This window comes from Delphinapterus leucas, chromosome 13 (assembly GCF_059928025.1).
Source record: "Delphinapterus leucas isolate spDelLeu-1000000601 "Yukka" chromosome 13, BTC_Dleu_Yukka2, whole genome shotgun sequence".
NCBI lineage: Eukaryota > Metazoa > Chordata > Mammalia > Artiodactyla > Monodontidae > Delphinapterus > Delphinapterus leucas.
The window spans coordinates 69,567,462-69,594,455 of NC_143141.1; the positions used below are offsets into that span (position 1 = coordinate 69,567,462).

At 45.9% G+C, this 26,994-nt stretch overlaps 1 protein-coding gene across 5 annotated transcripts in view; it reads left to right on the top strand.

Annotated features, from left to right (window-relative positions):
• Nucleotides 1–26,994, top strand: part of XDH (xanthine dehydrogenase) — a 71,298-nt gene that overhangs the window by 19,934 nt on the left and 24,370 nt on the right. For all 5 annotated transcript variants that reach the window (XR_016395480.1, XM_089923297.1, XM_089923296.1 and 2 more), the window contains exons 9-24: nt 618–759; nt 2,959–3,051; nt 3,635–3,786; nt 5,037–5,130; nt 6,749–6,858; nt 8,981–9,165; nt 10,563–10,737; nt 12,135–12,218; nt 14,039–14,208; nt 15,839–15,962; nt 17,648–17,767; nt 18,249–18,345; nt 19,326–19,450; nt 20,430–20,563; nt 20,974–21,061; nt 22,300–22,386. Coding sequence is in view for 4 of the 5 variants with exons in the window: in XM_089923297.1 (XP_089779423.1) it covers nt 618–759; nt 2,959–3,051; nt 3,635–3,786; nt 5,037–5,130; nt 6,749–6,858; nt 8,981–9,165; nt 10,563–10,737; nt 12,135–12,218; nt 14,039–14,208; nt 15,839–15,962; nt 17,648–17,767; nt 18,249–18,345; nt 19,326–19,450; nt 20,430–20,563; nt 20,974–21,061; nt 22,300–22,386 (1,980 nt within the window). In the remaining variant the exon portion in view is untranslated. The remainder of the gene's footprint in view (nt 1–617; nt 760–2,958; nt 3,052–3,634; nt 3,787–5,036; nt 5,131–6,748; nt 6,859–8,980; nt 9,166–10,562; nt 10,738–12,134; nt 12,219–14,038; nt 14,209–15,838; nt 15,963–17,647; nt 17,768–18,248; nt 18,346–19,325; nt 19,451–20,429; nt 20,564–20,973; nt 21,062–22,299; nt 22,387–26,994) is intronic.

Consider the following 26,994-nt stretch of genomic DNA (forward strand, 5'->3'; position numbering starts at 1 on the left):
AATAATAATAATAATAATCAAGCCACTCTCAAGGTTTCTCAAGTGCAGATTTCTCAGGGGGTGGTGAGCTCATGAAGGCTGCTTTATGAATTCAACAGGCCAGAATGAATGGCTTTGCAGCAGACCGCCAGCATCTCTTTCTCTGTGAAACCTTGAAAAACCATCAGTTTGATTTGGGAGTTTTGTCTCTCAGCCCCACATCACCCCTCATGCTCTAGAGCCAACCTTCCATTGCATTCCCTTCTGATCCGCCTCCCGTACCTTCTGGAGACAGTGTGGGACAGTTCAAGTCACCTTGCGGCAGTGACCTTCAGCAGGTCCCATAACCTTGATCCTCAGCTTCCTCCTTCACCTGTAAAAGACGAGACTAACAGTGCCTCCTTCACTGAGATCTTCTGAAGACTAAGTGACATAATGTCTATAAAAGAGCTGCAACGTAATTCCTGCCTCGATACATGGTGTCCTCCCTCCCTTCTCCCCTGACATGCATTTTCCGTCTGAATTCAGTATTAAACAAATCCATAGTAGAGTTGATCCCCTTGCAAACTTAAAGCAATGGCCCTGGGGATGGCAGTGGGGAGGAAGAGGCAGCACGGTAAGAAAACTTCATTTTCCAGAGGCTGAAAGACATTCCGCAGAAGCAGCTGCGTTTTGAAGGGGAGCGTGTGACCTGGATCCAGGCCTCGGCCCTGAACGAGCTGCTGGACCTCAAAGCGCAGCACCCTGAGGCCAAGCTGGTGGTGGGGAACACGGAGATTGGTAAGGGCGCGGGGTGGCCCTGGGCCAATCTGCCCAGTTCAGCCCCTGTGGCTGTGTGTCCTCTGTGTGTCCTCTTTTGCCCTCACTTCCCCATTTCGTATGTGGAGTAATAACACCTCCTCTAAGGGTTGTCCTGAGTACTAACTGAACCCCTTGCTGACTGTTCTCCGTAAGCACTGACAGGGAGCCTGCTCTGCGCTGGGTACTCTGGGAGAGCCAGGGGTACCCAGATCACCTGGACCAGACCCCTTCCCTTCAGCGTCTCCCAGTCTAAAGGCGGAGGGAGCAACGTAGCTTACGTGTCTGGGCCGGTGCCTGACGGACACTAGGGGTTCCATAAAGGTCACTCTCTTGCCCTCCCTTTTCTGGGGGTGATGTGGTAAGGCTAGGGAGAGGAGATGTCCAAGTGTGACTGTGCTGTGTTGCCCATGACTGTGGCCACCTGCCGTGTGGTGCCACCGCCTGGGACGTGAGGCCCGCAGTACGTGAACAGGTCAAGGAGACACCAGATGTGCAGCTCTCGGGCTTGGTCCTTGAAGACACAGGAGCAGAGGTGCCCAGGTCCCTGCTCGTCTCCATCCATTTATAAACCTGGCCTGGCCTGTTTCCACTTGGCTGGACCCAAGCCCAGTGGGGATCCAAGGAGAGGATGGTGGCACAGCCGAGGTCTGCCTCAGAGGAACCCTGGTTTGGGGGAACTTGACATGCTTTTAAGCAGCCAAGTCCAGCTTGTGGGGGACTCCTGGCTCTGGCTCTGGAGGGACCCCCCCGAGCCCTGGGTTCTTGTTGGTTCTTCAGCCACAGAGAGGAGGGCCTGGCTCAGGTCTGTGCTGGTGAAGTGCTGAGCTGGGCCACCCTTGTGAGCACAGGTGCTGTACAGAGTCCCCTGCTGCAGTAATGTGACACATCAGGATGGCAGGGTGGCCTGTGAGACGTGCCTCAGGTGATATGACCACAATGGCTGGCCTGTGTAGCCATGACCCAAGGGCCCAGGGTCCCATGAGTTAAGGTGGAGAATGACTGGGGAAGAATATTTGGCGTCCTTGGGTATATGACATGTTCCTCGCCACGAGTCACACAATGTCCTGGGCTCAGTTAGATTCTAAGAGAAAGGCATTCACAAAGATATTATAAGCTCCAAGTTAGAAATAATTGCTTAAGACCATGCCACAGCTCTACCTCCTCCCTCACACGCACTCCGCACAGTGTAACCACCTACCGCCATGACGTCGGGGGAGGTGGGTCATGGAGAACCCCTTATCAAAATGAGCCACTTAGTGCCTCCATCTGCATTCTTTGCCCTACGAGCTGATATTCAAACAGGCCAGACTCCTCAAAGCCTGCGCCTCCCTTCAGAGACCCTCAACAGCACCGGAAAGGGGCGGGAGGGGGGGTTGATGCACAGACATTTCCTTCTTACCCTTTTCCATCTACAGCCCTGTGGGTGGGGCTGGGAGAGGTGCTGTGCTAACTGGGTCTGAGGAACAGAAGCAGGTCTGTTCGCAGAGGTTTCTTACTTGATTCACCAGAAGGACAGAAACCAGACACAGACATTCGGTCCCACCAAGCCACGCACCTTAAGAACTCAGACAGATATTGGGGACTGGGAGGCCAATCTGAAGTTTTCTCTCTCAGTCAATTTTCCTTTTTTGTCTGAATGTTAGACTTTCATATCATATTACTGTTACATCCCGATTCTAATAATTGCTCCGGTACTGAAATATGCCCATTCTTAGCTGTGTAATTTGGGCGAGAAACTTAACCTCCCTGTGCCTCAGTTTCTTCATCTATAAACAGAGAAAATCACATTATTTCATAGTGTTATTGTGAGGACTGAGTTAAAATATGTAAAGTGCTTACAAGCGTTCCTGACTTATTTTCATGCCCTTTTTCTAATATGGTGATTAAACACGCACGCACAGATGCGCACACGCACACACGCACGCCACACACACGAATTCGAGTTCATCTTATTTGAATTCCGATGGGTTTTTCTGAGAGGGAAGGACATAGCTTTCGGGCTGACTGTGCGGAAACTGCACTCTCACATCTCGTCCACTGCACCCCTAATCACCCCAAGTCACCCACGGAGCATGTCACGATCGTGAATATGTCCTCCGTCCTGTGTGCAGTGGTGGGGGAAAATGCCCTGCTGACAAACAACAGACCTATAACTTGAGGCTTCTTGTTTCTCTTCAGGCATTGAGATGAAGTTTAAGAATCAGCTGTTTCCTGTGATCATTTGCCCAACCTGGATCCCTGAGCTGAATTCAGTGGAGCATGGACTGGAGGGTAAGGGGAAGTTTGCCTGAGCCCACAGAGGGGCTGGGACGCTGGAGGTGGGTCATGCGGGGGGATGATGAGTGCCAGGAAAGACTCCTCTTTGGCTCCCGCTGCCGCCTGCATTTTTGGGAGCCGCCCTGCATGGAAAGTGGGCACCCTCAGTGCCCTCCTCCTCGGAGCATCCATGGTAGGGTGCCAGCGGGCAAGGGGCTTGGGATTCTCCGTAGTTGTTCTCTATCCTGGCTGCATGTTAGAATCGCTCATGGAAATAGGGGGTAGGTGGGGGGAGTTTTGGGGTGCTTTTTAAAAAAAATGCCAAGACTTCACCCTCAGAGATCTGATTTTATTGAGTTGAGAACCACTGGTTTAGAGAAACGAGCACTCTGGTTGTAGGGTCAACAGGCCTGGGGTTGAGTCCTGGCTCTTTTATTAGCTGTGTGGCATTGGGCAGGTCACTTGACCTCTCTGGGCCTTAATTTCCTCATCCATACAAGGATGTGCGTCCAGGTTTAGCCTTACTGGGGCTGCTGTGTATGGAAGTGCTTTCCGAGCTGTGACGGGGATCGCTGTCATTCCGAGCGTGTGTTCCCAGGTATCTCCTTTGGAGCCGCTTGCCCCCTGAACTCTGTGGAAAAGACCCTGCTCGATGCGGTTGCTAAGCTTCCCACCCAGAAAACAGAGGTGTTCAGAGGCGTCCTGCAGCAGCTGCGCTGGTTTGCCGGGAAGCAGGTCAAGTCTGTGGCGGTGAGTCCCTATTTAGAGGCCCAGGATGCACGTTTTCATCGCAAGGCGAGGGGCGCTAGTCTGGACTCTGCTGCAGACCCAATGGGTGTCAAACTTAAGTGCTTAGAATTGCCTGGGGTGTTTGTTGAAAATGCAGATTCCTGGGCCCCACCCTCAGAGCGTCTGACGGCAGGTCTGGAGTGGAGCCCACGGGTCAGGGTTTAATAAGCCCCACAGGTGTTTCTGATGAAGGTGGCCCGCGGGCCACCCTTGGAAGCACCCACGCTGTGACTCAGTCTTTACCCCTGAGGTTGGAGCCACCTGCCCCCCTCTTCCTGGACTTGGCCGAGGCTGCCAGCAGGTGAATGAGAGATAAGTTAGGGAGAAGCCGAAATAGGAAGGGGGACTGCCTTTCAGAGCTGGGGAGAGAACCAGAGGTAGACCCCCTGAGAGGAGGGAGAGGCCCACCTCTTGACTATTTGTAATGAGTCTTCAGACTAGCCCTCAAATTCTGGGTTTGCAGACGGCGTTCTCACACCTGGCGCCATTTCAGTCTCACAGTTGTTGATGGAGTTGGGAGAAAAGCTGGCCCTCCCATTCCACTGCTGTTGTTGTTTTAAATTAGAACAAGAAACAAAGCAAAACAGCCTACTCCCATTCTCATCACCCTACCCCAGGCACCTGCCTCCTTTGATTACAGATAAGGAGACATAAACCCAGAAAACTGCTGAGTTCCCAAGCTCAGATGCAATCTACTTCTGGGAAGGATTTTTTTTTTTTTCCTGGAACAACTGGTTTTCTTCCTCTTTTCTAATAATAGGAACGCTGTGTCTGATTCTCCTTACATTCTTTGCCAAGGAAGCTCAGTTAGAACACACTGTTCATCCTTAAGCCTTCCTCCTCATTTTCCTTGATCTTTACCTTTTATTTCTTTTTTACTAAATCTCTATGGCCTCTGTGATAAACCACAACAACCCTTTCAGAAAGAGTTTGGGTGAAATCGATCAGACAAACAATTTAAAGGGGCTGATCCCGGTTTACCAACAGGTAAATTTCAGAGCTGAGAGCCAACCCCAGGCACTGGAATCTCTTGCATGTTGCCCGAATGCCCAAGTTCTTACTGTGCAGATCCTGTGTCTCCACAGGGGTGGATAACCTCAGGGCTCTCCCTTCAGCAGGTGTCCCCCACCTTCTGTGTGTTCGGGAGCCAGCTGTGTGAGCAGGGCTTTCCTGGGGTGGACTCTCTCACACGCTCTCTCTGCTTGTCCTAGTGCATTGGAGGGAACATCATCACAGCCAGCCCCATCTCCGACCTCAACCCTGTGTTCATGGCCAGTGGGACCAAGCTGACCATCGTGTCCAGAGGTGAGCTGCCTCATACAGTGGTCAGGAAAGGGGGCTGGGGATGGGGTGGAGTCTCACAAGATAGGTCACTTTCTGGAGAAGCAGAGCCCAAAGTTCAATGATGCAGCTTTCCTAAAGTTTGGATCCCTGGCAACTGCAAAGGGAGATGTACCCAGGTTGGGGCCCAGGAGAGCTGGACCATCACTTTATTAAGAATTCACAATAGGACCTGTCAGCCAGATGCCTTACTTAGTGGTGTGTCCTGGGGCCAGAGCACACTGCTCACCGCAGCTGATTGCTGGGTTTTCCGAGAATCTGAGCATTTGTTAAACATGGCAGCTATTAAAACTTAAACTATATAACCTTACAATGAAATAAAGTATATTTAAAAACAAAGGTAATGGACTTATACACACTACCAAATGTAAAATAGACAGCTAGTGGGAAGCAGCCACATAGCACAGGGAGATCAGCTCGGTGCTTTGTGACCGCCTAGAGGGGTGGGATAGGGAGGGAGGGAGGGAGACGCAAGAGGGAGGAGATATGGGGATATATGTATATGTATAGCTGATTCACTTTGTTATAAAGCAGAAACTAAGACACCATTGTCAAGCAGTGATACTCCAATAACTGCGTAAAAAAAAAAAACAAAGGTAATAAGTACTCAAAATTCACCATTTCCCAATTATTTTATTTCATTTTACAGTTGTCTATGCCCTTGAGGTTATTTCCATTTATTATATTTGTAGAGGGAAATGCTGCATAATGGCGTACTCCTGCCCATCTTTCCTCGTTGGAGGGTCCCCAAGACCACCTCTGGGTTTGATGACTCTTAGGAGGTCAAGGAAGCCTCACAGGACTCAGCGTAGGGTCTTACTCATGGCTATGACTTATTACAGCAGGAGGATAGAAAGCAAAATCAGCAAAGGGGAAAGATGCATGGGGCAGAGGAAACCAGGCACAAGCTTCCAGGGCCTCCTCCCAGGGGAGCCACACAGGACATGCTCAGTCTCCCCAGGAATAAGCTGAGTTGTGACAACACATGTGAAGGGCAGTCTACCAGGGACACTTGTTAGAGGCTCAGCACCCAGGGCTTTTACTGGGGGCTGGTCATGTAACTCTGCCTGGCACGTACCAGAAGTCCAGACTCCCAGGAGGGAAGTCAGGTGTTCAGCATAAACCATATGATGTGTACAAACATTTCAGGCCCAGTGAGCCGTTCTTATCAGGGAATGGTGGGAACTCTCCTGAAATCCAAGGTCCCAGAGGATAGCTAGTGGCCAACCTTGTAAGCAGGACTTTCAGAGGAGGGCAGGTCTGCTGTGTCAACTCTTTGCTACCCTCCTTCCAACATCACACTGAGCGATGTTGCTCTTTTAGCTTTACATTGGCCGTGGTAGGAGTATCTATACCACATAAACTAGCAAATGCTTTGAATCAGGGTTTTTTCTCAAAGAACTGATTGTTAAACAGTCACCAGCACAGCAGTGCTTACGGATTTCAAATGGAGCACCTTGGCCCCCGTTGTGCCAGCCACTGCCTCTGACTGTGGGCATCAGAGACCAGGATGGAGAATTCCACTGGTGGTCTGTCCTATGCTTTCCTCACGTTGGTCCCTCTCTGTCTTGCCTCTGTACAGGCACCAGAAGAACGGTTCGGATGGATCACACCTTCTTCCCTGGCTACAGAAAGACCCTGCTAGGTCCAGAGGAGATACTGCTCTCCATTGAGATCCCCTACAGCAGGGAGGTGAGATGCTGTCAGAAACATCCTGAATCACCCCTACTCCTGCCAGGCTCCAGACAGGGAGACCAGAGCCTGCCTCGGGAACCAAACTTAGCATCTCTTCACTTTAACATTGATGTTCTTGTCTCTGAACATTGCCTTTAACCAACCATATTACTCTCTGAGTAATATGGGGGCACAGGGCATAATCAATGAAACCAGAGAGGTAGATGTGTGATCCTGAGTGAGTCATTCATCTTTCTGAGCCCCAATTTCCTCATCTGTAAAATGGGCCCATGTTACTGACTGTGCAGGTTATTGTGAAGACTGAAAAGAAAGAATTCATAAGGTTCCTGGCAGATATCCAGGAGCTGGTGGAGATCACCAGCTAGTGGTAGTGACATAGTTCCAAGAACACATCGACTTGTGGAGTATCCCTGCCCCATTTTTCGTATGATGAAGTGTGGAGTTTGCATGCTGGGTAGAGAAGCTACCTGTGAGTCAGGTCCTCACATGCTGACCTTGGGCTTGACAAGGTGCTTTTTCCCTGACCTTGTCCTGTGTTGTCTTGGATGGATTTCTGCTTCACGAGAGGGTTTTCTGGCTTGTTGGGGGAGGTCTGGGCTCCTCTGGCCGCCTTGCTCTTGTTCCTTGGGGCCTGTGGTGTCTTGAGCTGGTGTGGTTTTGTCCTACACATTCCACAGTGGGCCTTTTAGAAAAGTGATCTGTGAGAGCCAGGAACCAGCTGTAAAGGAGAGTATTAAGGGTTTACCAGAGCTTGTGCTTTAGCGAGTGTTACAAGGCATGTTTTGCCCTTGCTGATTTTGACCTCCTTCATGAGAATACTAATTAAATTAAAGCAGTTATATCCCTGTAGTGGTTTCTTAATGATTTTCCAGCCTGTCCTTATAGACCATTTTGAACAGGGATTCCCAGAGTTCTGGTATTTCACAGATCAGTAGATTTTGATTTTTTTTTTAATTATGAGGTGGGGAAAGGAAGAGGAAACAGGCGTAGCACTGCCCAGTTTTTATTTTGCCAGGTAGGGACATTAACAAAAAACATTTTATAAATGAAAAGAGGTTTTAATACCCAGAATTAGGTCTTTCTCAAGAAAGAACAGCTGATGACCTGATGCTGACGCTGCATGAACCCCGGGAAAAATGTTGCCGTGGGCGAGCACAGTCCTGGGAGTGAGCGGCTGGAACCTCTGCTCCAGAACCGAGTTCAAGCTCTGGGCTGATTGCCCCAGGGCCATGTTAGACATCAGAAATCTAGACGAGCTTTCTCATTAGGAGGGGTCTCCGTGGCTTCTTCAACAAAAGCCTGGGGCCATTTTGAACCTCAACAGTGGGCCTCCTTGTTTCTCCAATAAACCTTTCCTTAAACCTCCCACCTTTGACATTCATCAGAACTTGTGGTGCCAGGGTGAGTTCAGACCTCAAGCAGAACCTGAAACAGCTGGTTCTTACCTGGAAAGTAACTCACGCTCTCCTCCTATCTCCAATGACAGAGATTGGCTTGGATCCGGGGGAAATGTATGTTCAAAGCACAAAGGCAGCTACTGTTTCGTAGTGAGTCTTTCTTTCAGGAAACAAGATTTCTAACCATAGCCAGTAGACTGGTAGGAGACACAAGGCAGGGAGAGCATCTGCAGAAGCCACAAACACCTCCATCTGATGCTGGGTCTCAAACACCCTTTGGCATCGCACTGTACCTGCTTGAGAGGTGGTCAGGCCAGTGGAGCCTTCAGAACAGCTCTGGGGAGGCCGGGTGGACATGATACCAGGCACCAGGATGGGGAAGCCGTGGTGGGGCTGCGGCAGTCTCTCAGGAGGCTTCGTGAAAGCACCTTGCCCCCTCCTGCTCTTTGGTTGAGAGCACCCAGTTCTCCTGTGTCCCTGATTTCCCATTTTCCAGACTGATAGGCAGAAATCCTGGCCCTTTCCCAGCTTCCAGGAACATTATCTGGAACTTCTCCTGAAAAGGTGGTAGTTATGTCCCGATCGTTGACCTCCACCACCAGCTCTTGGCTGCTCTGTGATGGTCTTACCACCTCACCCCACCTTGTGTCCCTGCTTCAGGCTCACCATTTGCAGTCCTTGCAAAACAAGGTAGGAAACAGGTATTTTTCTGTGATTTTCAGGGTGAGTTTTTCTCAGCATTCAAGCAGGCCTCCCGCAGAGAAGATGACATAGCCAAGGTGACCTGTGGCATGAGAGTCCTGTTCCAGCCAGGAACCACGCAGGTAAAGGAGCTGGCCCTTTGCTATGGTGGAATGGCGGACAGAACGATCTCAGCCCTCAAGACCACGCAGAAACAGCTATTGAAGTAAGAGCCAACGGCAAAATAAAATTGCTCCTGGTGCTACTGATATTATCACTGCTGCTGCTACGACGATGGCCACCAGCAGTATTACCATTGCTGCTACTACCGTTACTACTGTAGCTGCTTCTACTACTACTACTGTGATTCCTGCTGCCACGGGTGGTATTACTTTAATCGTGTTGCTGCTGCTGTACTACTATTAGCATTGCTACTACTGCGGCTGTTACTAATACTATCACTGCCTGTTGCTGCAGCTACAACTACCGTTACTGTTGCTCCTACTGCTGCTGCTTGACTACTCCAATTGCTACAGCTGTGCTCCTCATATTATTTCTGCTACTACTATTACTGCTGTTCTCCTCCTACCATTACTGATATTCCTACTGCCACCACTACTATGACCAATGTTACTGCTGTGGCTACCGCCACGGTTATAGCTGCTGCTACTACCGCTGTCTCTTCGGCTACTAATATACTATTATTGCTGTCACTCCTAGTATTACTACTACTGGTGTTACTGCTGCTGCTACTTTTAAAGCTGCTACTATTAACGCTGTTATTATTGCTGTTACTGCTGCTGTCACTGCTGCTACAACTATTACCATTGCACCTAGCACTGCTGCTGCCGCTATGACTACTAATAGCATCACTGCTGCTGCTGCTTCTGCTGCCAGTAGTATCACTGGTGCTCTTGCTATTACTACTGGTGCTTCTCCTATTTCTGTTATTACTTCTGCTTCTACTACTATTACTATTGCTTTCACTACTACTCTTACTGCTTCTGTCACTGTTAGTGTTACTACTACTGCTATTGCTGCTGCTACTGTTACTGCTGCTACGCTATTATTATAGCAACTGCTATTACTATGGCTACTGTATGGCAGCAGTTGTACCAAGCACTTTGCTGGCACTGTCCTATGTAATCCTCACAATAACCATATGGATAGATAAAGCTTAACTTTGGAGTTTGGTTCCTTGGTTCCAATTCCTGGCTCCGATACTTAACAGATGGGTAATATAAGTCAAGTTACTTAATTTTTCCATGTCTCAGTTTTCTCGTTGGTAAAATGAGTATAAAAATTTTCCCGACTATACCTTTTAATTTAGATTGAAAACGACATTTCATATAAATCACTTGGGACATTACCTAGTACATTATAGGAACTCAATAGATTGACCTATTATTATTTTTGTGGTCTTTAAAAAATTGTATCTATCTTTAAAAAAGAGAAAACTGAGGCTCAAGGAGGTTAAGTAACTTGCCTAAAGTCACGTAACTGTAAGTATCTGAGCCACAGTTTGAGCTGAGGTTCGTGACTCTAAGGCCCTGTGCAAACCACTCACACAATGGATTCTGAGAGCTGGGTGAGAGCGCTCTCACACAGCCTGCTCTCTGGCAGGTTCTGGAATGAGAAGCTGCTGCAGGACGTGTGTGCAGGCCTGGTGGAGGAGTTGCCCTTGTCCCCAGACGCCCCAGGTGGCATGATTGAGTTCCGGCGCACCCTCACCCTCAGTTTCTTCTTCAAGTTCTACCTGACAGTGTTGCAGAAGCTGGGCAAAGAGGACTCAGAAGATGTGAGTTTGGGGCCTGGGCAAGGCAGAGACTTCCTGCAGCACTTGTGTTTAGGGATCTGGGAAGCTGGCCGGGGTAGGAGAGTGCCAGGGACCAGGTGGTAAACGTTCCTCTCCTCTGGATGTCTAAGGACAGAGGAGCAGGGACCAGGGACACAGCCTAAGGAGCCACACGGAGATGGGAGCCAACTGGGTGGCTGAGAGGCAGAGCACTGGGCTGGGAGTCGGGGATGTGGGTTCTTGTCCTGGCTGTGTCATTACCTTAGGTGAGAACTTGAGTAGGTCACCACTCTTTCTATGTCTTAGCTATAAAAATCTGGGGGCGGGTGGACCAGATGATCCTTCCGGCAGTGTAGCTGATACAGCTCTGGTTGTGTAGTTAGAATGGGAATGTGATGTAATGAGAACGTGAGGTGGGGCTACTACAGCCAGGGGAGATGTGCATCCAGGAGAGGATGCTAGTTGAGGTAGAGTCTAACTCCTGAGATGGGTTTGCCAGCAAGTATTTATTTTGCACCTGTTACATCATAAGATTGTACTGTGTGCACTAGGGGTGGCAGCGGGGAGCCTAGTGTGGGAGAGAACGGGATCAATAAAGGTCAGCCTGGTGTGATGACTGAGGAGATGGAATGGGGGGTGGGGCACAAAGGAGAGAAGGCTTCACAGCTGTGGGTGCAGCAGAGTGAGATCCCTTTTAATAAAACTTTGTAATAGTTAATTTTTTCTGATTATGTAAGTAATAAATTTGTGGAAAACTTTAGAAAATACAGAAATGTATAAAGAAAAAATTAAAATTACTCTCAGATCTTAGATAAAGCCACTGCTAATATTTTTCCTTATTTCTCTCATCTTTTTCCTATGTTTATCTGTCCATCTGTCTGTCATCCTATTTGTCTGCTCCATGTCTCTCTCTCTTTCTATCTGTCCTTCCATCTGTCTATCTATATATCTATCATCTTCCTATCTTTTGATCTGGATATATCATTTTCTAAATAGATTTGGTGTCATGCTGCATAGAGAGCTTCACGTTCCCCTTAATTCTGTTGAGATGATACTATGAGAATTTCCCCTACCACTAAATATTTCCCACAGAATTGAGGAGAAAAAGGATGACTTTTCCAGGAAGACTGAGGGAGAAGGATATTCCCAACAGAGAAAGCAACATGCATAAATGCAGGAAGGAGGGAAACTTTGGTTTGGTGTGTCAGAGGAAGTAGGGTGCAGGGGTGGGGGAAGAGAAGCTGTCAGAGCCCACGTTCAGATGTTGAGATAGATCCAGCCAGTACCAGGAGAGTAAATGAGGAGATGAGAAAGTTGTTACTTTTACCACTTGGGAACAACCAAGGATGGGCCCAATGATAGAAATAGTCATGATCACCTCTGTTATCTTGTCTCCACAGAAGTGTGGTAAACTGGACCCCACCTATTCCAGCGCCACCTTACTCTTTCACAAAGACCCTCCGGCCAACATCCAGCTCTTCCAAGTGAGTACAGACTGTACGTAGCTAATATCAGTGGCCCTTGCAGGGCACCTCAGATGATGCTGACCATTGGTGAGTGACCGACTCACATTGTATGTGGGTGCTTAAAGCTCCTTACCATTGTGCATAAATGTCTAGTGAAGGAAATGGGAATTATATTAATGTGAATGAAGCCATTTCCCCCTTTGCTCACCTAAATTTCTCTCTTGGGATTCCCCTCATCTTCACCTGCTCCTTAAAAAGCATTTTTTCCCCATTTTGTTTTTTTCTAGTTCCTCTGCAGGGCTAATGTGCAAAGCTAGGAGTTCTCTTGAGCATGTAAAGTAAACAAAATTTTAAAAACCCTATTTATATCAACAGTAATTTTTTGAGAGGTATTAGTTAAAGGGTCAGCTGTAAATGTTTTGGATTTTTGTGGGCCACATAGTCTCTGCTGCAATTCCTCAACTCCATCATTGCAGCACAAAAGAAGCAGGAGGCAATACATAAATGAATGTGTGTGGCTATGCACCAATAAAACTTTATTTGTAAAACCAGGAAGTGGGGGCTTCCCTGGTGGCGCAGTGGTTGAGAGTCCGCCTGCCGATGCAGGGGACGCGGGTTCGTGCCCCGGTCCGGGAAGATCCCACATGCCGCGGAGCGGCTGGGCCCATGAGCCATGGCCGCTGGGCCTGCGCATCCGGAGCCTGTGCTCCGCAACGGGAGAGGCCACAACAGTGAGAGGCCCGCGTACCGCCAAAAAAAAAAAAAAAAACCAGGGAGTGGGCCAGATTTGGCCCATTGTCGATGATTTGTAGACCCCTGCTCTAGATTGTAATGGTCCAAAGCATAAACTCTGGGCCTGACTGCCAGCACTTGACTCCAAACTCTGCTATCACATAACTGTGTAACCTTGGACAAGTTACTTTCTCTCTCTGCCTCTTGGGCAAGTTAGTTATGCCCAGTTGCAAATGTGGCTAATGAGGGCCCCTGTTTCACAGCATGGTTTTGAGGATTCAATGGGTTAATAAAAGTGAATAGCTTAGGTAGTTCCTGGTATATAGTAAACTCTCAATAACTACTAGCCATCATTATTATTACTTTGAAAAAACACACAAAACAGTGTTTTATTATAAACTGAATACGTTTTAGAACATTTTGAAAAATGTAGAAAAACATAAGAAAATAAAAATCACCCCAAATCTCACCTCCAAGAGAAGATCATTACTATATGTTTGTATACTTCTTTCCATTTTTTCCTATGCATATATGGACATATCTGTACTATATTTATAACATTTTTCCACAGAATTTTGAATCATTACACACACATACAATGTTGTATGTCCTGCTTTTACACTTAGCATGAGCATTCTCTCCTTCTAATTAAAATTCTTCAAAACTATCTTTTGACAGTTGTGTGTTATTCCATCCTGTGAGCATAGCATAGTTTATTTACGCAACTCTCAACAAATGGACATTTAGGTTCCTTGTTTTGTTTGCTCCTGCATATAGTCAGCCGTCATCTGTGGATGTGGAGCCCATGGATACAGAGGGCCAACTGTACTGCCCCATTTTATGTAAGGGACTTGAGCATCCGCAGATTTGGGTATCCATGGGGCGTCCTGGGCGGATGCCCGTGGCTGACTGTATAGTGATACTGTGACCACTCTTCTCAATGCCTTCTTACCTGCCTTCTGTTTCTTTCACCCTGTTCCCTGCCTGCCTCCTCCATTCTCACTCCTCACATTTGCTTTGGCCTGAAGCTCTCCATGGCTCCCTGGGGCCTCTAGGGGAACAGTGTCCTCTGCAGCTCAGCCTGACTGGTGGCCATGTTGTTCCAGGAGGTGCCCAAGGGTCAGTCTGAGGAGGACATGGTGGGCCGGCCCCTGCCCCACCTGGCCGCGGCCCTGCAGGCCTCTGGGGAGGCTGTGTACTGCGATGACATCCCTCGCTACGAGAATGAACTGTTCCTCCGGCTTGTCCTCAGCACCCGGGCCCACGCCAAGATCAAGTGCGTGCAGTAAAAACACTTGGGAAGGGGGGTGCAGGGGACACCTGCCAGGCCCTGGAGATGCCACGACGACAAGCCTCCTCCAGGGCCTCCCAGTCCAGAGAGGAACACAGGAACTCTTTTTAAAACCAGTCTGGAGAGAAACAGGAGACGTGAGGGGCTCAGGGGTCCTGGGAGGGTGGGGGGATGACATTGGAGAGATAGGCAGGGGCCAGATCAGGAAAGCCTTGGGGTGCTGAACAGGGACACTACACTTGGCCAGAAAAGCAATGAGGAGCTGCTGAAAGGCCTTTCTTAGATCTTCACTGTGGATATTGGGCTAAACTTCAGTGCAAATCTTCAGGAGAACTTGAGTCAGCACCAAAGGGAAGAAGGAGGCCTTAGAGTGCCTGGCATTGACGTCCTATTCCAGTGCTTAGCAACCTGACCTTGGCTTGTGTGCTTAAGCTCTCATTTTCTCCATAGGGTACTTTTGTGAGGATCAGTGATAGTGTCCACAAAGGACCCAGCAGAGAATAATCACTTGTACCCATTTGTTGAACCTTGAGAGCCCAAATGGCAAGAATTTCTACCTCGATGATGATGGTGATGATAATAAAAACACTCACGTCACACAATATTTGCTGCAGCCTGGTTTAAAGCATTTTACACATGTGGCCTTACCTCTTCCTCGCCACAACCCTATAGGCAGGTCATATTATTATCCCCATGTTCCAGATGAGGAAACTGAGTGGTACAGCAAAGGCCCTAATGTGCTGAATCTGGATAGGTATTAGCTGTGATGTGGGTGTTGGAGCTCTCCAGAGTAAATGCTTTTCGGTTCTCTTGTACTTGGAGACCAAAATAGGGCATTGTACAAGGTCCATAGGGACAAACGTGTCCTATTCATCTTATATCTCCCACAGCACTCAGCACAGTGGCCTCCACGTGGTAAGCATTTAATCAGCATTTGAAAAATAGGATAGGATAGGATAGGATAGGATAGGAGGTAAAAAAGGGAAGCGTTAGGGTGGAGGAAAAACTGTCAAAAAGAAGACAAAGTTATCCAATTGGGTAATGGGTCTTTTTTTTTTTTAAGATGAAAATGTTTTCCTGTTTAAGTTCATGGATCCCTGAATTCTATCAATAGACCCTTTGAGGGTATAGACCCCTGTTCTAGCTGATAGTATCTGTTCTCCCTATGAAGGGATGGAGGGGATTGGATAGGGAACTACAAGGAGCAAGATTTATAAGATATAAAAGTATAGCTGGGCTTCCCTGGTGGCGCAGTGGCTGAGAGTCCGCCTGCCGATGCAGGGGACACGGGTTCGTGCCCCGGTGCGGGAAGATCCCACGTGCCGCGGAGCGGCTGGGCCCGTGAGCCATGGCCACTGAGCCTGCACATCCGGAGCCTGTGCTCCGCGATGGGAGAGGCCACAACAGTGAGAGGCCCGCGTACAGCAAAAAAAAAAAAAAAAAAAGTATAGCTGAAGATATTTTAGAAATTTTCTCTATTATACAGTCTTTTGGGAAAGAATGATTGATACACAGGTAGAAGCAGAGCATAGTTCATCACTGAGTCAGGTGACAGGTGACAGGTCTTCCGCTTGTTTTCCTCCCTGGCCCCTCACATTCCTCCTCCTCCTTGCAGGTCCATTGATATTTCAGAAGCGCGGAAGGTGCCAGGCTTTGTTTGCTTTCTCTCCGCTGGTGATATTCCTGGGAGTAATGAAACTGGACTTTTTAATGATGAGACAGTCTTTGCAAAGGATAAGGTACATCTTGGATTTTTTTAAAAAAAAATATGAAGTTAGTGGAATGAGTATTTAAGTTTTAATTTGTGTTTTTTCCTCCAAATCCCTGATCTTGAAAAGATTATACATTTGCACATATCACGGCCATCATCCAATTAGCCAGTATTCAGGACAATCAGCAAAGGGATAGAATATGCCTGGTAGCACTTTTACTTTTAACTTAATGTTTATTTATTTATTTCATCGATGGCTGCAGCTTGTACATAGCATAAGACGTAGTAGGATGACTCCATGCCAAAGTGGCATTAAAAAAAGGCCTGTGACCGTATTTTAACAAACAATCAGCTTCTTAAGTGTACAATATTAAACTCCTTTATTAAAAGAAAATAAAAATACACTAAACAAACCAACCAGAATAGGAATTACAATTACATCACCACCACTATGTGTATTGATAATTCACTTACATGAAAGTTTATCTATTGATTTCAACCATATATGGAGTTCTGCCAAAAAAAAAAAATTCCAGACATTCAAGGCAGCTGCTACAAAAACCTATATACTTGTAGGATAGTTGTCAGTCACTGTATAATTCCAGTACAGATCAAATGTTGCAAATTGGAGGTTGATAGGTGTTGCTGAAGGACAAATTCAACTTATTATTAAGCTAAAAGTGAAGGAGGGAATGCAAAACTATAACCCTGAGACACAAGGACTCTAAAAGGAGAGCATTTGATAGAAGACAAATTGCTTTACAAACTTCAAGAGCCTCTAAGACCATAACTAGCATTATGGTTAGTGAGAATCAGCCAGGTTCAGCAACCACTAGGCTAACCAATTAAGTCAAGAGCTTAACTGGGTCCTGAAGAGGTAATTATCAGAGACAAGACATGTTAAGTATTGGTTCCTATTGTCAGAAATCTCATCTTCCAAAGTGATGAGTTGGACAATTTTTTTGTTTATTTTTGGAAGGATGTTGGAAAAAAATTATCCCTGAAGGAGATCCGTAAAGTTTCTATAGTAACTGAATTTATTAAATGAAAAGAAAACAATAATCATTAATTATTCTATAAATCTAACAACCAAAAAAACTGGTTTATAGGTCATCATGTCTAAGAACCAGTATTGGGGAATGACCACTTTGGGGCATCTAGGTGAAATATAAGACATGGTTGCTGCCTTTGAGAAACTTTTGGTATAAATCTGAGAAACAGAAGATAAAAGAGAGTAGAGTGGTAGAAAGAAAATAAAACTGGAAGTCAAGGGTTAAGATTTAGTCATGGTCTAGTAGTGAGGCAACTGTGATCTTGCCATCTGGGTCTCCATCTCTTAATATGAAGAACAAGGGTGTTGGGGTAGATCTGAGTTGACAGATATACTTCATGGTGCCGTGCTTTCCATTCTGCTGCTCATGGCAGACATCACTAATCAATCACCACATTTCATCCTGGGCAGCTTCTCAAGAGGCTGCCATCAGATACTAGTTATCTCCAAGCCCTATTCCAGTTCTACTGATTCTAAACACTTATGAAGAAGCACATAACCCCAAATAGTAGGATAAGAACATGAAGAGGCCTCAGGACATTCCTTAAACGTGCCTTAAAAAATTATGGGGGCGAGACTTCCTTTGCTTTTTTGAACAATCAGAAATAATTTGCTTCATGAGGAGCATGTTATGTTCTTTAACCATCTGGCTCTGCTCCTAGGTGACTTGTGTTGGGCACGTCATTGGTGCTGTGGTCGCCGACACCCCAGAACACGCACAGAGAGCCACCCATGGAGTGAAAGTCACCTATGAGGATCTTCCAGCCATTATCACGATTGAGGTAACTGCGGAATGGGCTGCCTGGAGATGGGAGATAGCTACCTGTTCCTGGAGGCACCTTTATTAGGATCCTCTAGAGGAGATTCAAACAGCAGGTGGAATCTGACCAGATAAGTTTTTAAATCTCCTCCAGCCTGCGATTGTGTGGTCCTATGAATCCTTCCCCATCATGATCCTAGACTCAGTCCATAAATGGCCAAGCTGAGTTCTTCCTTCCCAATTTCAGCTCCAGCTGGTTCCTTGAGGGATTCTTTGCTTTCCTCAAGATCCAGGGTTGTATGCCTATATCTAATGAAATAGAGAAATAGGACACCTTGGGCTACAATTGAGCTTTAAGTCTATATAAGAAACTTACAGAGATGGCTGTGTGACTTATGTGGGAAGAGAGAGGTAATAATTCCAAGAGCTTCTCTTCCCCAATCCCTTTAAGCCACCTTCCGTCCTTTAAAGCCAAGTCACTGAAGCTTCGTTTTAATCCTCAGGATGCTATAAAAAACAATTCCTTTTATGGATCTGAGCTGAAGATTGAGAAAGGAGACCTCAAGAAGGGGTTTTCGGAAGCAGATAACGTTGTTTCAGGTATGGCCGCATGATGCAGCAGTGGGAATGGGGTGGCCCTGGTTTATGAGTTAAATTCAAGAGCTGTACCTGAGCCCTGGAGCAAGGGAGTGATTTCCTGACATTTCCTAACAGAAGAGTCTCTCTGTTGTTTGTAACAAAATACTAGACAGGTGGCTGGGAAAGAACTTCAGCATCTTAATCTCTACTCTCCTGTCTCTAGACTGGACGTACCTAAGTGGTTCTGGAGACATTATAATGTGTTGGATTTGGAAGACTGTCTAGGGAAGATAAGGGTCACAGATGTCTCTAACACAATATTGTAAAGCAATTATACTCCAATAAAGACTATAAAAAAAAAAAAGGGTCACAGATGTCTGACCAGTCTTGGGTCTGCCCAGCCTCTGGCTACACAGACGTCTGGTCCTCCCCATCTGCCTGAAGGCAGTCTTCACCCATCTCCAGCTAGTGCTCTCTCCTCTCCTCCCCCTTTCCCTCCCACACTGGGAAATTAGGTCCAGAGCTCTCACCCCAGAGCAAGGCTGCCTGTCAGCCCCCTTTGGGGATGGTTTTCTACATTGGTTTCTGTACATCACTAAGTTACTAGTATGCCAGCTATACAGCTGGACTGACAGCTTGGGGTCTGGGAGATGCTGTTTATTTTCAGCTTCTGAATCACATCTGTTAATTCCTTTTTTACTTTTTCCAAAATTTTACAATGATAGTCTAAAAAGCTTTCATTTCCGCTGGCTGCAGCAGGAAGGGAGCTTCACACCTGATGCATTTCAGTGTCGTTCTGATCTCTTCGTTAGTGTGCGGGGGTTCAGCTCCCAGATGGCTAAGACTTTGAGACCCTTTTCCATCCCAGTTGGGGAACTGAAAGGTTACCTGTGAACAGCTGGTAACTGCACAGGGCCCTGCATGAGTACATTCTCTCCTTAAGCAAACTCACCACCTCTGCAGCATCGGGCTCACTGTGGGGAGTCTTGTTGCTTCTCCAGGCGAGTTGTACATTGGTGGCCAAGAGCATTTCTATCTGGAGACTCACTGTGCCATTGCTGTCCCGAAAGGCGAGGCAGGGGAGATGGAGCTCTTTGTGTCCACACAGAATACCATGAATACCCAGGTAGGTGTCCGGTGGGTCAACAAGGGGCCGGGGAAGAGGGAGACATGGGCTGATCCAGGAGGGGATGTGAAGATAGTGGTTCGAAGCCAGGCCCTGTCACCAACAAGCTGGTGTCATTGAGCTTGTTATATAACTTTCTCATCTATAAAATGGGGCCTGCCCAGGACGTTGTAATGATTAGATGAGTTTTAAAACTTGGATAGAGCCTAGAAAATCTTAGCTTTTATCATTCCAGTGCTGTATTGCCTTGGTCAGATCATATCTGGCCTCAGTTTCCTCATCTATTAAATGAAGGGGTTGTGCTAAGTGAGAGCCATGGGGACCACTACATTAGCTGCAGTGGCTCAAGTGTTCCTCATTTCTCTATTGCATGTAATAGGACAGTGGTTGCCAGTGTTTTGGGCAGCTGGTCTTACCCTCATGACCCACCAGTTCCTGGCCAAATGGAATGAATTTTGGCTCTGAAAGTAGGCTGTGAACAGCTGCTCACCCCTCTGGTCAAAAATGAGTGTCTAGGGGCTTCCCTGGTGGCGCAGTGGTTGAGAGTCCGCCTGCTGATGCAGGGGGCACGGGTTCGTGCCCCGGTCCAGGAAGATCCCACATGCCGCGGAGCAGCTGGGCCCGTGAGCCATGGCCGCTGAGCCTGCGTGTCCGGAGCCTGTGCTCCGCAACAGGAGAGGCCACAATAGTGAGAGGCCTGCGTACCGCAAAAAAAAAGAAAAAAAAGAAGAAAACAAAACAAACAACAACAAAAAAAAACGAGTGTCTGAATTCGGTGCACAGTGACTGATGTGCGCCAGACCCTGGCACCACTACCCAAGGGCTGCCCTGGGACAGGAGGGGGATTCTCGAATCAAGGAATTTCAGAGTTCATAGCAGTAATTAGGCTTCTGTGTGTCGGGTAGGCTCTGGGTCAGGCCTGAAGTAAGTCCAGGTGGCATATGCATTCACTGGGAGTATTTTGTTCTTTTGCCCACAGTCCTTTGTTGCAAAAATGTTGGGGGTTCCAGTAAACCGGATTCTGGTCCGAGTGAAGAGAATGGGAGGAGGCTTTGGAGGGAAGGAGACCCGGGGCATCGTGATGACTGTGGCTGTGGCCCTGGCTGCATACAAGTGAGTTCCCCCAGTGGGCTCTGGGAAGAGGAATAAGGCTGCCTCTGCCAGGAAGGCTTCCTGGATTCCCCCCTTTGGGAAGTAGATTCCCCTTGCTTCAAATTTTCACAGCCCTCGGTTTTTAGAACTCGTGGGCATAGGGGTGAGGGCAACATCACCTGGTTCATTGTATTCAAATGCATGTGTCCATGTCCTATCTCTCCTACCTGTGAGGATCCCAATGGCAAGGACACACTCCACACCCCATACCTCACACCTGGATGTCCCCCACCTTGTCCAGCACAGTGCCTAGAGAGCGAAGCAGTGCAGTGTACCAGGTGGAGAAAGAAGGCTTCCTTGCTGTTTTTATCCCTGAGACTCACAGGGCTGGGCTGTTGTAGAGGTTTCTCACGCTCTGGTACCTCCCCCAGGACTGGCTACCCGGTGCGCTGCATGCTGGACCGTGATGAGGACATGCTGATAACTGGTGGCAGACACCCCTTCTTGGCCAGATACAAGGTTCTAGATGTCGGGGGCTGTGCCGGGTGGGCAGTGCCCTCTGCTTAGGAAACTGGGGATAAAGATTCAGGGATCCTGGGATACACTCTGACTTTTGTCATGACTGCCTATAGAAATTCAAAGAAGGAATAACAAGGAGAGAAATTCAAATCAACCAACAGCAACATAGGAGGGTGATCCTGGGGGAGGCTGGCAGGCCACCTCCCAAGAGATGCCACAGGATGCTGTGCGTGACGCCTGTGAATTTGCTGGGGTCCAAATCTGGTCCTTGTCCACTCAGGCTCGGAAACGTGATTTGTCAGCAGATCTGGGGTAAATCCATCCCACAGGATGGCCTAATGTTAATGTGTTTACAGCCTGATGTCAAAGTCAGAATGACCACTTAGTAATCTCCAATGAGAAATACAACTTTCCAGGGGCCTGGTCAGGTATAAGCTGTTAGGGTGCCTGCTCGGCCAGAACATGTATGGCTGGGCACTACCCAAGTACCCTGTGGGACTGTCCCTTTTCTGGGCTTCTGTGGATGACCAACTACTGTTCTGACCATGCATCCTCCCCTCTACACACCAGTAGAACCTTACAGGTCCCAGTCTGGTGCTATAAACCTGGGAGCCCTCTGTCTCCACAAGTTGGCTTTGAACATCTCCTCTTTGGCCTCTTCTGACTTTAGTCCATGATTTAACTCACCAAAAGGGATTGCATTTCTCTTATTCCCATATTTCTGTGGGCTCCAAGAAAGTAACTTGGTCTTGTGGGGTTTCAGGTTCCTCGCTCATGAAATGGCCTGTCAGGGTTTGTTTAGATAGTTTACACGAGGTTGGGGATGTGAAAGCACTTTCATGCTTGTGCAAGGTGTAACTTTTGCTGTCTTCTGGCCAAAAGCTGTGAGGGAGTCTCCAGTTTCTCTCCTAGTTTCTCTTCCCAGCCCTCCCCTCCCTGACCTATCATGACCAGTGTTCTTTCTTCTACCTTCTCACTTCCGTTGGTAGAACCAGAAGCCAGGAGTAGGGAGGAAGAAGGAGGAGTGTAGGGAGAAGGGGTGTCCAGGGTCCATCACTGGGGAGATGTTGGTTTCTCTCTTCTTCACCTGTGAGGTCTGGTGATCTCTTAAGTTTGACTTTATTTTGTGGTGGGATGTCTTATTCTTTCTGTTTTCTCCAGGTAGCGTAAGTGGGAGGAGATGGCTAGAGACAGACAAAGGAAGGGGACAGTTGAGAACTCACTCTCCTTTTTTTCAGGTTGGCTTCATGAAGACGGGGAAGATTGTGGCTCTGGAGGTGGATCACTACAGCAATGCCGGGAACAGCCAGGACCTCTCTCTCGGTGTATGTAGGACGTGCCCTTGCATCCGGGGTGACTGGGAGGTCACGGGTGTGCCCCATAGCATGTTTGCACACGCGGGAATAGGCCTCCTCAATTCTTGCCTGTTGTTGCAATAGCCTCCTACTTGGTCCCCACCTTCAGGTTCTCCATCCTTGGTTATTCTCTAAAGCATGGAAGTGATCATATTACTTATCTGACTAGAAACTCATCATTCTGGTACAGGATATTTTGCCAAGCAAGTAAAGTTAGTTACAAAACTTTATGTATAGTATGGTGACATTGAGTGCATGAATGTAATACTAATTTGTGTGTGTGTGTGTGTGTGTGTGTGTGTGTGTGTGTGTGTAATGATATGCATGACAAAAGTCTGATAGACCATACTCCAAACAGTGACTGGGTGGGATTAAGGGGGGGTACTAACTGTCATTTTCTATATTATGCATTTCTGTGATGTTTGAATTTTAAATAATGACTTGATTTACCTTTTTAAAAATAATTTAATTGAAATATAGTTTGCATAACATAAAGTTCACCCATTTGAAGGACAGTTGACCTTTGAACAGCGCAGGCATTAGGGGCACCACCCCCAACCCCACAGTCAAAAATCTGTGTTGGGCTTCCCTGGTGGCACAGCGGTTGAGAGTCCACCTGCCGATGCAGGGGACATGGGTTCATGCCCCAGTCTGGGAAGATCCCACATGCCGTGGAGCGGCTAGGCCCATGAGCCATGGCCGCTGAGCCTGTGCGTCCGGAGCCTGTGCTCCGCAACGGGAGAGGCCACAACAGTGAGAGGCCTGCGTACCGCAAAAAAAAAAAAAAAAAAAAATTCTGTGTATAACTTTTGACTCGCCCAAAACTTACCTACCAATAGCCTACTGTTGACTGGAAACATAACCAATCACATAAACAGTCCAATAACACATATTTTATATGTTATATGTATTATATATGTATTTTTACAATAAAATAAGTTAGAGGAAAGGAAATATTCTTAAGAAAATCATAAGGAGAAGAAAATACAGTACTGTACTATATTTATCGATACTGTAAATTTACATAATCTGTTTATAGGATGAACCATCTGTCTGTAAGTACCTACATCAATATTATCTTATGTGATACAAAACACTGTAGATGTTATTTGAATTACTAACACTAGACATCAACAGTGAAAAGATAATGTGAAAGAGAAATTCATGTTTATTTACAGATACAGTGATTCATGCATTGATAACGAAGAAGCAGCAGTATGATTGCTTTATGGTAGCCCAGTGTCATCAATACGATTGCTTCAGGATTGCCTAGCCTATACACTAATGAATGAATCGTTATAAAATTTTTATGACATACAGTAATTTTTATGGCATATAGTATATGATTACAGTCATAGACATAATACAGTACTGGAAACACGGTTACATTTTTAAAAACCCACTTCCCTGTGATGATAGGCTGAGAGGCAGTTTCTCCAATTACAGGAGAGGGGCATACTGAACAGTAATATAATTCTCTGAAAGCAAAGTTATAAAACAGTAAGAAAACTAACATATTATTTTATATTTAAGATCACTTACGTTATACCTATGTAAGGATAGACTAATATCTACATATATCCTATGCATTCATGTCATACCTTTTCCTTAATTTTTTGGTATTTCTAGCCTCTTCAGTTCATCTGTGAAATTTTTCAAATTGTTGCAGATCTCCAAAATAATGTCCAATATCTTTATTGAAAAAATATGCTTATAAGTGGACCCACACAGTTAAAACCATATTTTTCAAGGGTCAACTGTTTTACAATTTAACGGTTTTAGTACATTTAAGGAGTCAGGCAACCATTATTGCAATCCAGTTTTTTTAACACTTCAATCACCTCAAAATTATCTCTTATGCCCATTTGCAGTCACTCCTGTTCCTACCCCTCAGGCCCAGACAACTGCTAATCTACTTTCTGTCTTTACAGATTTTCCTTTTGTGGCCAATTAATATAAACGGAATCATATACTATGTAGTCTTTCTTGTCTGGCTTCTTTTCTCTCAGAATAATGTTTTTGAGGTTCACCCGTGTTTTAGCATGGATCATTCCTTCATTCCTTTTTATTGATGAAGAATATTCCATTGTATGAATAGACCATTTTTTGTTTTCCATTCACCACTTTAAGGACATTTGGGTTGTTTCCAGTCTTTAGCTTTATGGATAATGCTGCTTTGAACCTTCTCATATGGCATATATTTTTGTCATTTTGAAAATTAACCAAGTTACTTTGGTGGTACTACCTTTTAAGTTTTTTAAATCTTAATTTTATAACCATATTAGTTATATATGCATAGATTCTTGTTAAAAAAGAAGTCAAACATTTCAGGAGAAGCAGAAGTTCCCCATTATTCCCACTTTGAATGTGCTAAGGGCTTCTCTAATTGGCTCAATTAGGAAACGTTATACTTCAGATCTAGTGTAGGAAGCTGTTCAAAAAAGAAAACATTTCTGGTAGTCTCACCAAATATAACACTTGCTTCTTTGTGTTGTAGGAAAATCAGGTTGAAAAAGATATAGGACTTATCCCCAAAGATTTTACAAGTGTTAAAATTCAATCCAGCAAATATTTATCAAGCCCCTAGGGTGATGACATATAGAAGAATATGGCATTGTTTCTGCCCTCTAGAAGGTCACAGTATGGTGGGGGAGACAGATAATAAAAGATAAAATGAAGTACAATTGACAAAGTGCTAAGGGAAAGCAAAAATGGAATTGAGACATATAAAAATCATCTAGGATGACTAAGACTGAAAAAAATCAAAGACCCCCAAAAGCAACCTGTGGGAAAGAGGCTATAAATGGGGAAGTAAATTAAAGCCAAAATGAAACGAACAAACAAAAGCTACCATTTAGCTCATCAGAGAGATGAGTTATCACACTTTAAAGAAAGAACAGGATGCTATAAAAATGAAGCAGTCTAAGAATAAAAATGAAGCCTTGTGAATTAAAACTGTGAAAGCAGAAGGGTTGAAAGAAACTTGAGGTGCTCTCTTAAAAAAAGAGAAAACAATGGGGAAGAATAGCAAGAAAATACAAGAAAATCTGAGGACCAGTCCAGGAGATCCAAATAATAGAAGTTTCAGAAAGAAAGAATAGAAAAAAGAGAGAGAAGGAAAACTATTAAGAAATAATTCAAGAAATTTCCCAAAACAGATGGGCATATATTTTGAGATTAAGAGAGCCCATCCAGTAACCAGCACAATGAAGGAAGATAGACTTATGCTAATTTACATTATTGTGAAATTTTAGAAACCTGAGGACAAAGGAGATTTTACAATTTTCAGGGAGGAAAAAAAACGGAACTCATTCCAAGAGTTGGAAAGGCATTGGTTGGATTTCTCAATACTGGGGAGCTAGAATGCACTAGTAAAATGCCCTCAAAATGCTGAGGGTAAATGGAAAACTTAGTGCCAACCTAGAATTTTGTATACAGCCAAATCATGAATTAAGGGTGAGAGTAGAATAAAGACATTTCAGACATGCAAGTTCTCAGAAATGTACCTTTAGATATACACTTTTTGGGAAGATGTTGACGGTTGTACTCCAATCATATAAGGGTGTAAAACTAAGAAAAGGGAAGACATGGGATCTAGAAACAGGAGATTCAATGTGGAGAGAGGCAGAGGGAGATGAATGTGAGGGGAAAACCCCTGGGCGACAGCTGAACAGAAGCCTAGGGGCTGCCAATTTAAATTGAAGTTGGCCAGAAGGCTCCAGAAACAATTTCTTCAAAAAGATGAGATTAATAGAAAATCAAATGTGTTTGAACATATTGAAAACAAATTTGTAGTAATATGTGCATAGAAAATGAAGCAAATGAAAAAAGTAAAGATAATTGTTAACTCCAAGGGGGGAAATATTATCAAGAAAGAGAAGTAAACCTAGTATACCTACATGGTTCAGCTGTAAGTGATGTTTACAGAATGATTAAATGGACAGTTGATGAGAAGAAAGTATAACTATACAAGGACGAGGTGAGATAGGAAGCTGGTGTATATGTAGAGAAAGGGGGCTGGGCGGGAACTAAATCCTCCTTTTCCATGATGGGAAAACAGTATAAAAAGTCTAAAACTGAACAAGTCAAGAAGTGGCAATATAAACATTATTTAGAGACGTGGAAGACAATGTAAGTAGCTGACAAAGAATAAGTGGTTGCTTCTGGGGAGTGGAAGGAAAAGTGGAGGCAGGTGCTGTTTTGTATAACGTGGCTTATGGAAGTATTTGATTCTTTAAACTATTTGCAGTGCAAGTTTAATGAGAATAAAGTCACCCATTTTTTAAAAGAGGCAAGTGATCAATTCCAACTAGAAGATCTGGGAGGGGCTCCTCCATGTGGGAGCTGAATGGGGATTTTAGCAGGTGGATATGGTGGGGAGGGGCCTTACGGGTGAGAGTAACATGCAGTCAGAAAAGAGGATCAAAAGTATATTGGGGGGACTTCCCTGGTGGCGCAGTGGTTAAGAATCCGCCTGCCAATGCAGGGGATGTGGGTTCAAGCCCTGGTCTGGGAAAATCCCACATGCTGGGGAGCAGCTAAACCCGTGCACCACAACTACTGAGCCCGCGCTCTAGA